Below are 11,235 nucleotides of genomic sequence, written 5' to 3' on the forward strand. Positions count from 1 at the left end.
ACGCAACAATAACATTTTTAACTGTTTGCTGCACATTTTCTATAGAATTGGAATCCGTGTTTGGCAAATTTATCCGGGGCCCTCCTTAGCCGTGCGGTAAGACGCGCGGCTACAAAGCAAGACCATGCTGAGGGTGGCTGGGTTCGATTCCCGGTGCCAGTCTAGGCAATTTTCGGATTGGAAATTGTCTCGAATTCCCTGGGCATAAAAGTATCATCGTGCTAGCCTCATGATATACGAATACAAAAATGGTAACTTGGCTTAGAAACCTTGCAGCTAATAACTGTGGAAGTACTGAATGAACACTAAGCTGCGAGGCGGCTCTTTCCCAATGTGGGGTTGTTGTAATGCCAGTTAGAACAAGAAGAAGTTTGGCAAATAAGAAAACCGGAAGATAAAGTCTATTTCAAGCAGCGTAAATCGGAGGTACAACAAATCTTACTTCAGGAGTTTAAAGCTCATGTTGACATCCCCAAACAAGGTGGAGCTGGATCGTCAACGACAGGATCGTTGTACCATAGGCTTTTATCGGAACCTTTAAAATTATCGGATGCGCTTGGCCTTGACGGAAAATTGGTTAAAAACTTGATACCATATTGTTGATAATAAACAGCTTGGACATAGTAAATTTTGCAAGATTTCGATGATCTGCGTGCAACGAGAGTACAATACTTATGTTGAATTGTACAATTGATAGCCTATGCAGGCTACACTTCATAAAATTCTAGTACACTCTACCGCTTTCAACTGGATTTATGGGTGAGCAGGGATCTGAAGCCAGAAATAAATTTTATCGGAACGATCGACAGTTTCATGCCCGAAAAACTTCAAGAATCGAAAATATGGCAGATGTATACTACCGGGAAATGGATTCGTCTGATCCAATTCTTGCAGCCCAAAAAGAAAAGAACAAACCTAGAAAAAAAATCAACTGCCTACAAGATCTAGGATTCAATTGGACCGAAGGAAATATTGAGTATGGAGACGAAGCTTACGACCAATGAATCGTTCATGAGTTTTGAGATGATTAGTTTTTACCAATACTGATTGCAAGAGGCTTGGAAGCCTCCATCTAAGCAGCCCGTAAGATCTCATTTGAGAGCCTCCGAAGCCTCCTTCAAGAGGTTCGGAAGCACCATTCAAAGAGGCTCGGATGCCACCTGAAAAGTGGAAGCCTTTCAAGAAACGCGGAAGCTTTCTTTCAGGAGGGTCGGAAGCCTTCTTACAAGAGGCTCGGAAGCCTCCTTTCAAGAAACTTGGATACCTTCATTCAAGAGGCTCGGAAGCCTCTTTAAAGTGACCTGGGGTCCTCTATTCAAGTGGCTTGGAAGTCTCCTTTCAAGAGGCTTGGAAGCCTTCTTTCAAAAGGCTCGGAAGCCTTTTTTCAGGAGGCTCGGAAGCTCCTTTCAAGAAGCTCAGAAGCCTCCTTTCAAGAGGCTCGCGAACCTCTTTTCAGGAAGCTTTTACGCCTTCTTTGAAGAGGCTTGGAAGACTCTTCAAAATGCTTGAAATCCTCCTTTCAAAAGAATTGGTAGCCTTCTTTCAAGAGGCTCGGAAGCTCATTAAGGGTTCGGAAGTGTCCTTTCAAGAGGCTCGGAAGCATCCTTCCAAGAGGCTTGGAAGCCTCCTCAAAGTGCATTGGAAGCCTTCTTCCAAGAGGCTCGGTAGCCTCCTTCCAAAAGGCTTGGAAGCCTCCTTTCAAAAGGCTTGGAAGCCTCCTTTCAAAAGGCTTGGAAGCCTCCCCCCAAAAGACTTGGAAGCCTCCTTCCAAAAGGCTCGGAAGCCTCCTTCCAAAAGGCTTGGAAGCCTCCTTCCGAAAGGCTTGGAAGCCTCCTCCCAAAAGACTTGGAAGCCTCCTTCCAAAAGGCTCGGAAGCCTCCTTCCAAAAGGCTTGGAAGCCTCCTTCCGAAAGGCTTGGAAGCCTTCTCCAAGTGGCTCGGTAGCCTCCTTCCAAAAGGCTTGGAAGCCTCCTTCCAAAAGGCTCGGAAGCCTCCTTTCAAGAGGCTCGGAAGCCTCCTTTCAAGAGGCTCGGAAGCCTCCTTTCAAGAGGCTCGGAAGCCTCCTTTCAAGAGGCCTGGAAGCCTCCTTTCAAGAGGCCTGGAAGCCCTTCAAGAGGCCTCGGAAGCCTCCTTTCAAGAGGCCCGGAAGCCTCCTTTCAAGAGGCCTGGAAGCCTCCTTCAAGAGGCTCAGCCTCCTTTCAAGAGGCCTGGAAGCCTCCTTTCAAGAGGCCTGGAAGCCTCCTTTCAAGAGGCTCAGAAGCCACCTTTCAAGAGGCCTCAGCCTCCTTTCAAGAGGCCTGGAAGCCTCCTTTCAAGAGGCCTGGAAGCCTCCTTCAAGAGGCCTGGAAGCCTCCTTTCAAGAGGCCCGGAAGCCTCCTTTCAAGAGGCCTGGAAGCCTCCTTCAAGAGGCCTGGAAGCCTCCTTTCAAGAGGCTCGGAAGCCTCCTTTCAAGAGGCCTGGAAGCCTCCTTCAAGAGGCTCAGAAGCCTCCTTTCAAGAGGCTCAGAAGCCTCCTTTCAAGAGGCTCAGAGCCTCCTTTCAAGAGGCTCGGAAGCCTCCTTTCAAGAGGCCCGGAAGCCTCCTTTCAAGAGGCTCAGAGCCTCCTTTCAAGAGGCCTCCGGAAGCCTCCTTTCAAGAGGCTCAAGCCTCCTTTCAAGAGGCCTGGAAGCCTCCTTTCAAGAGGCCCGGAAGCCTCCTTTCAAGAGGCTCAAGCCTCCTTCAAGAGGCCTGGAAGCCTCCTTCAAGAGGCTCGGAAGCCTCCTTTCAAGAGGCCTGGAGCCTCCTTCAAGAGGCCTGGAAGCCTCCTTCAAGAGGCCTGGAAGCCTCCTTTCAAGAGGCTCGGAAGCCTCCTTTCAAGAGGCCTGGAAGCCTCCTTCAAGAGGCCTGGAAGCCTCCTTTCAAGAGGCCTGGAAGCCTCCTTTCAAGAGGCTCGGAAGCCCCCTTTCAAGAGGCTCAGAGGCTTTCTTTCAAGAAGCTCAGAGGCCTTCTTTCAAGAGGCTCAGAGGCCTCCTTTGAAGAGGCTCGAAAGCCTCTTTTCAAGAAGCTTGGAAGCCTCCTTTTAAGAGGCTTGGAAGACTTCCTTCAAGAGGTTTGGAAGTCTTCTTCAAGAGGATTGGGAGCCTCCTTTCAAGAAGCTCGAAAGCCTCCTTTCTAGAGTCAAGAGTCAAGAAGTCTCCTTTCAAGTGACAAGATTCAGAAGTCTTCTTTTAAGAGACTCGGAAGCCTTATTTCAAGTTGTTCCAAACCTTTTTTTGAAAGGCTTGCGCGCTTTCTTTCAATGGGCCTGGAAGCCTACTTTCAAGAGGCTTAAATCCTCGGAAGCTTCCGAATGTCCTCAAACTATGTATAAAAAATGAAATTTTGTTCACTGAACAGTTAAAATTGGGGGGGCTCGAAGGGGTACCTCTCCAGAAAAAGGTTGAGAACCACTGCTTTAACAGATTAACTACAATTGGTTTGAAGAATTTCATTTTTTTTTCTACTTCGAATCTTGGAAAAAAATCCATACAAAAATATTCATGATCATCAAACAAAAGTGGACAAATATAGACAAACGAGATACCATGGATTTGATAGGCTTGATTGTATAGTTTTGCAGTACGATTGAATTTTTTGCTAATATTTGCTACTGCTACTGCCGTTAGAAGGGTTCAATTATATTTTTTTATGAAAAGTTTCCATTGAGTTTGTGTAGGGTAAGTCAATCATACAGTGTGCTACCCTATATTATATACTTTGCTGGCTCCCCTGTATCGTCATTGACTCGGTTAGGCTCGAAGTCAAGAACATAACTCGAGTATAGCAGTACGGTTTAGACAGCCAGTCAGGTAAGTGGTGTATGCAGTTGAATCCCCATGCAGTGGGTGATTTCCTGATGCAGACAGAGGCTACACATTTTGGCGACAGTGACAGGACAGGAAATCACCCATTGCTGAGTGAAAAAGGGCGGCGGCCCAAAGGAAATTGCGTGTTTTGAGGACCGCATAAAATGGTGTGTTTTGAGGACAGCCATAGGAGAAAAAAAGCGTGTTTTGAGGACCGCATACATTGGTAGAATTTTGTACATTGCGTGTTTTGAGGACCGCAAAATATAGAAAAGCGTGTCTTGAGGACCGTAAATGTGTAAACATGGCGTGTTTTGAGGACCGCCGCAAAAAAAAATGTAGACCGTACATGATGAATATATTTCAAGTTGAGAGAGCCATGTGTGTTTGGAGGACCACATGAAGACAAACAAAACCAGTTTTGATGAGGGAAAGCCAAGCATATAACGTAAACAGTAGTGTGCGAGTTGAGAGGAACACACATTATTTGAGTTTTGGTAGAGTTATATAAAGCACCTTCGGGAAAAGAGCGAAAGTGAGGACAATAAATGAGAGAGCAACTGGCTGTTTCGTTGCGACACAAAGATTCTATCGACTGACAGATAGATTCGTCATCTCACTCCTAACAGGAAACGAAATGCTGCTTTGGTTTGCGTGAGTGCGCACAATTTGATGTCTCTCACTCATTCCTATGTGTACAAGTATTGGAAAACTATCAAGAAGTTTCTGTACCTCGTAGGTGTTAGAAATCAGAAAACGGAAATAGATTGAAACGTATGAGAAAATAGGAAAGAACGCACACATAAGTTACATGAACGTGTATATGTATGTTAAACGCATTTGCAAAACGAAATATGTTTTCGCTTTCAAAACGTGCTAGAGGTCAGACGTTGGCAGTTGCGATGCGTTAAGTAGTGTTTAGTTGCTTATTTTCGGAAGAAGTTGATACTATAATTTACAAAAGAAAAAACAAGTTTTGCAAACATCAGTTGTACAACGAGTCAGCCTACATCAGAATCCACATTCTACCGTATTCCAAGGTAATTAACCTCATCGATGTATTTCAAAACACTTGAAATAAAGTGAAGCTTGAAGAAAACAGCTAGTTATGCATACGATTTTATTTTCGGCTCTTAGGAATAGCACGTAAGAGAAATGTCCGGCGGAGGAAAATATGTCCGCGCACCGCGCTTCACATCAGAGAGCGAAAAAGAGGATTCTTCTAGTGATGAAGTGGAAGTTGGGCGCTTCGTGCGTGCTCCTAATCATGTTTCGTCCGAGATCGAAGAATACGCTCACTACTCATCCACTGCTCCGGATTACAAGAGAAAGCTGGAAGCGCGGGTGCTGGAATTAGAAAGTGTTATAAATCAAATGAGGGCTACACAACGAGATCCATGCGACGAAAATGTGGACAACGAGACAAGTTCGCCGACCATACCGTACATCGCGCCTTTGACCGCTCCTTGCACCTCATTTCCTGCTCCATCCACCAGTGGAGGGGCCATTCGGTGGGAAAACATCAAGCCTTTCCCAAAAAGTGTACCGGCTACCAAGATGTGGGAGGCGTGGACTCGCTTCCTGGAGGACTTTGAAATGGCAATTTCAATTTCTAACCTCAGTGATCCAAAACGTCGTGTCGAGCTACTCTTACTGTCCATGGGTGATGAGCTAAAGAGTATTGTGCGAGCGGCAAAACTACGACCATCCGCGGATGTTACAAACTGCTACAGTCAATTTATCCGTAACATCGACCAGTATCTGAAAGCCATGACAGATCCGGCAGCTGAGCACGAGGATTTTTCAAAAATGTTTCAAGAAGAGGGTGAATCTGCGGTTAAGTTTCATGCTCGACTCACTGAGAAAGTGCTCCTGTGTGACTACAGCCCGGATGATCAGGAACGGTTTGTACGTACGCAGCTTTTGAGAGGTCTACGGAACCAGGAAATCAGAAAAGCAGCACGAACATACGGTCACGACTCTAATACGATTGTCCAAGCAGCTACGCGAGCTGAAGCGTTTCAAGCAGAAATTCCAATCCCTAGGGCTGAGACGAATGCCCTAGCCGCAAGTAACAGAGAATTCCGGAACATCCAAGGTCAGTACAAACGAGTGCCTACGATTCATCAGATGAGATATCCAACGAAGAAGTTCAAGTATGACAGACCACCAGCAAGTCAGCAGGGAGCGGGCTTAAGTCGTCGCTACAGATGTCCCAGGTGTTTCAGACCTGTTCACAGAAACGGAGTATGTCCAGCACTGGGAAAGTTATGCAATGCTTGCGGACAGCGAGGCCACTTCGCCGTGGCATGCCGTGTGGACCATGTTAACACAGTAAAGGGCGAACATCCAGAAATTCCTGTGGAAGATAACGAAAATGAGCAGGTAAAGGAAACATAGTTAACCACACTATCGAATGAATTTATATGTTAAATTTTTTAAATAAATGCATATTGTTGGGTTAAATTTCCTTTGTTTTTTTTTATAGTTTATCAATGCTCTATCCCTTCAAGATGTTCTTGTGGACTGTCGTATCGGTTCGTCATGCCCGATCAAATTTCTGATCGATAGTGGAGCAGATGTGAATGTCGTAGGAGGCGCGGACTGGCAAAAGTTGAAGGAGCAAGTTTCGTTGGGAAAAGCAACACTTGTGCAAAACCCAACTGTGCATGGCACCAACCTATGTGCTTATGCGACGAACAAGCCCATGCAAGTAAAATGCAGTTTCCGAGCCACGGTGGAGACAGTCGGGATAACAAAACCGATTGTTACGGCCGATTTTCTAGTCGTAGAAGAAGGTAGAAGGTCCTTGTTAGGCAGAGCCACGGCTGGTGACATGAACTTATTGAAGGTAGGAGAAATGATAAACACATGCGAGAAATCTACAACGTTTCCTAAAATGCCTGGCGTAAAAATAAGATTCAACATAGATCGAACTGTCCCTCCAGTTCGGAATGCATACTACAACATCCCAGCCGCCTACCGTGAGGAAGCCCGTCGGCGGCTAGAACAAATGGAAAAGAGAGGGATTATCGAGAGAGTAACGACGGCTCCACAATGGATCAGTGGTATGTCCGCCGTGCCGAAGGGTAACACTGATTTCCGTTTGGTGGTTAACATGAGGGCTCCAAACAAAGCCATCCAGCGGGAGTATTTCCGGTTACCACTAATCGATGAAATGAAAGTTAAACTGCATGGTTCTAAGTTTTTTACTAAGCTTGACTTATCAGATGCATTTTATCATTTGGAGTTGAGTGAAGAATCACGTGAATTAACTACATTTCTGTCGGAGAACGGAATGTACCGTTACACACGTCTGATGTTTGGTGTTAATTGCGCACCAGAAGTGTTTCAACGCGAGATGACACGTATTCTGAAGGATGTTAAGAATAAGATAGTTTATATTGATGACATCCTACTATTCGCAGACACTATCGAGAAACTCAGAACTACAGTAGCACAAGTTCTAAAAATACTAAGGGCTAATAACCTTACCCTCAATGCGTCAAAGTGCGAATTCGATCGAACGCGTGTCAGCTTCCTGGGGCACGAAATGAGCGAAGATGGTTTCAACATCGAAGCGTCGAAGGTTAAAGATATTCAGCGATTCCGACATCCTTCCACGTCCTCGGAACTTCGAAGCTTTCTCGGTCTAGCTTCTTTTATAAGTCCATACATCAAGAACTTTGCAGAAATATCGTCACCCTTGTGGTCAGTGTCAACAGCGCTGAAATGGAGCTGGGGTAAAGAGCAGGAAAACGCTTTCGAGCTCGTGAAGAAAAGCATTATCGATTCAACGACAGCGCTGGGCTTCTTTTCGGAATTAGACAAAACCATCCTATACACCGATGCATCCCCTAATGCATTAGGTGCCGTGTTGGTGCAAGTGAATAGCGAAGGTGTTCCACGAATTATTAGCTTCGCTTCTAAATCGCTAACGATTACCGAGAAAAAGTACGCCCAAAACCAGCGGGAGGCGCTAAGCGCAGTTTGGGCGGTGGAGCATTTCTCCTACTTTTTGCTAGGCAGGTATTTTATTCTGCGGACCGATGCTCAAGGAATGACGTTCATCCTGAATAGGTCTCGAGAGGAATCAAAGAGAGCACTTACAAGAGCGGACGGCTGGGCTTTACGTCTGAGCCCTTACAATTACGATGTAGAGTACATTAAAGGACATGATAATATAGCAGATCCCTCATCGCGGCTGTATTGTGGGGAAGACGATGCGTTCAACGAAGAGATAAGCCCATGGGAAGTCTGCCACTTAGATCTAAGCACCATCGAATTTCTAACGGAAGAAGAGATTCGAGAGTACACGAAGAAAGATGACATCCTAATGCAGGTAATCCTACTTAATTTTTTTTATATATATGTCTTATAAACAAATTAAACATTTAGGTGATTCGTGCCATGGAGGAGCAAACGTGGCCAAGAAACCTTACACGATTTAAATCCTTTGCAAGCGACCTAGCTTTCACCGACGGAATCCTGGTGAAAAATGGATGCATAGTAATTCCTCAGCCTCTTCGGGAGAAAACGTTGGAGATAGCCCATGCAGGTCACCCGCTTGAAGCCAAATTGAAGAGCATTCTACGCAGGCGCGTATGGTGGCCGGGCATGACAACCGACGCAGAAAACTGGGTGAAGTCTTGTGCTATCTGTGCTGTAAATGGCCGTCCAGAGCGGCCACCTCCGATGCGAAGAGCCTTTGCCCCGAAGGGTGTATGGGAAACTATTGCAATCGACTTCAACGGGCCTTATCTGAAACTGGGAGGCATATTAATCCTGGTAGTGATCGACCTCAGATCCAGGTATGCGATTGCACGCCCCGTGAAGTCAACGAAATTCGAGCACACCAAAGCAGTGCTGGACTCGATCTTTGAAAGAGAAGGTTTCCCAAGAGCAATAAAGTCCGACAATGGTCCGCCATTTAACGGCGAGGACTATGCAAAATATTGCGCCGAACGAGGTATTAAAACAATATTTTCAACACCCTTCTATCCTCAACAGAACGGCTTGGTAGAAGGTTTTATGAAAGTTATAAATAAAGCCATGTCTGCCGCATTATCAACAGAAGCGAACTACCAAAAGGAGTTGCAAGCAGCAGTACAAGCATACAATGCGGCAGATCACAGCATTACCAAAATGCCTCCAGAGGAAGTGCTATCAGGTCGAAAAATTAAGCGAGGCTTGCCGCTTCTGAATTATGGTAGGACTGGTCATGATGAACAGCTGTTGGACAAAAGGGATCGTGATGCAAAAATAGTATCCAAAGGGCGAGAGGATGTTCGGCGTGGAGCTAGAGCCAGCCAAGTCAAGCCAGGGGATACGGTGATCGTCGAACGCCATTCACGTGCTAAAGGTGAGAGTAGGTTCAGTTCGAAACGCTACACAGTGATAGAGGAACATAACGGTAGCTTGGTTTTATGCGATGCAGATGGCCAGCAGCTCAAGCGACATGTTTCACAAACTAAAACGGTCCGAGAGTGGCGTGGAACGACATCGTCGGACGGGCGTGGAACTACATCTTCAAGAGAGCGTGGAATTACATCGTCGGAGGTCACAAGTAATGATCAAGATCTAGAACTCTCCGGTGATAACCGTCGCAAAAGACCACAAAGAGAAAAACGTCCTCCAAACTACCTGTCCGATTTTGCACTAACGATTGAAAAAACTTTGAGCAGTGAATGAAATTTGTTTTTTTGTTTACCATAAGTTGAATATATCCGAGTTATTGTTCCAAATCGTGTGATTCTTCTTTTTGGTAATTCCACAATATTCGTGAAATATTCTTGAATCCGATAAAGGAAACGTTATAGAAATACGTCTTCTCAGGTCAGGATCGCTTGAAAAAATGAGAGCATCACCTCGATATTTTCATGGATTACTACGATTCGTCTGCTGGTTATTGTTTACCTCACAGGTAACTTTACATGGACTGTCAAACGTGAAATTCCATTGCCTGCCTTGATTTTTCTTATTTAGCATGGTTTTTATTTCAATAAATTTTATCATACCGAAGAAAGAGTGGGATGTGTAGGGTAAGTCAATCATACAGTGTGCTACCCTATATTATATACTTTGCTGGCTCCCCTGTATCGTCATTGACTCGGTTAGGCTCGAAGTCAAGAACATAACTCGAGTATAGCAGTACGGTTTAGACAGCCAGTCAGGTAAGTGGTGTATGCAGTTGAATCCCCACGCAGTGGGCGATTTCCTGATGCAGACAGAGGCTACACAGAGTTAGTCACCTCCTTTAGTAACAAAAAGAAAAGCCTTGAATCGATGCTAAGATATTTATGGAATATAATTTGAATTGAAAAAAATATTACACTATTTTTTTCGGGACCACCCTATGGAAATTTAGTAATTTGATCATAAAACACCGCCTATATAAGATAAAACATACATTATATAAGCAAAAATGCTTAAAATTAAATTCTCTATCACTTTTTAGAATAATACAAACTTCTAATTCGAAAGAATAAAAAAATACTTTTGAAAAAAAAATATCACAAAAGGACCACCCTATTGGTAACTTACCTCAAAAATAGATCTCTTCTTGTAGATAATTTCTTCTGAAGACGTCAAAACTCTAGCGCTGATGGTTTTCGAGTTATCGATTTATGTCGTGAATTTCGACGAATCCGACCATTGCACTATGGGGAATCAGGCGGCTGAAAATAAAAAAATCGACTTTCTCTGATTCGTAATTCAAGTTGACCTACCAAATGCTAATGCTTTGGAGCATTAAACCCCAGCATATCAGCACTCTAAGCCATATGGTTATCAAGATATAGGCATTAGAGCCAGACACTTTTTAGTTCTTGAAAAATCAATGCATTATTCAACTGTCAATATCTTCGGCCACAGTAGCTCTTTTCCAACTCTTTAAAAAGTTTCTGAAAGCTTGTTTCATGGACTTGCGAAAAACGGGTTAGTGATGGGAAAATAGGTAGTGAAACATCCGAAAATGACCCGAAGAAAAAAAAATTTTTTCATGCAAAAAGTTCCATACAAAAAAAGTTTCTCAAAGTTTCGCTTAGCGACTACCACTACGACTTTCTTTGGACCTCCCAGAAGGCATTAAAACCGATTCCAGCTGCTTATGGTTGCAAATCTGCGATTCCGATCACTTTTTCGAAAAAAGTCATTAATTTTGAAACATTAAATGTAATTATTCTCATAATACACGGCAGACTGCGATGGGCTGGATACAAATCCCATGCGTATGACAAAAGAGCATCAAGAACAGTTAAAATAGAGATAGTAGATAACACGAAAAGTGTCGTAGGCTTCTGTGGTAGGCCGTGTACACGATAGCTTATGCAGCTATATGATACTCCATTTGGCGTAGGCTCACCAAGAGGAGGCAACTCATTATCTATCAAGTATCAAGCAAATCAATATAAA

The 11,235-nt window shown here is 44.4% G+C and overlaps 1 protein-coding gene across 1 annotated transcript; it reads left to right on the forward strand.

Moving 5' to 3' along the window:
- Positions 1–5,196: 5,196 nt before the first annotated feature.
- Positions 5,197–9,513, forward strand: LOC134221882 (uncharacterized protein K02A2.6-like). The gene is made up of 3 exons (XM_062701051.1): positions 5,197–6,207; positions 6,311–8,164; positions 8,221–9,513. The coding sequence occupies exons 1-3, from the start codon at positions 5,197–5,199 to the stop codon at positions 9,511–9,513; spliced, it is 4,158 nt and encodes a 1,385-aa protein (XP_062557035.1).
- Positions 9,514–11,235: the final 1,722 nt, after the last annotated feature.

This window comes from Armigeres subalbatus, chromosome 3 (assembly GCF_024139115.2).
Source record: "Armigeres subalbatus isolate Guangzhou_Male chromosome 3, GZ_Asu_2, whole genome shotgun sequence".
Classification (NCBI taxonomy): Eukaryota; Metazoa; Arthropoda; class Insecta; order Diptera; family Culicidae; genus Armigeres; species Armigeres subalbatus.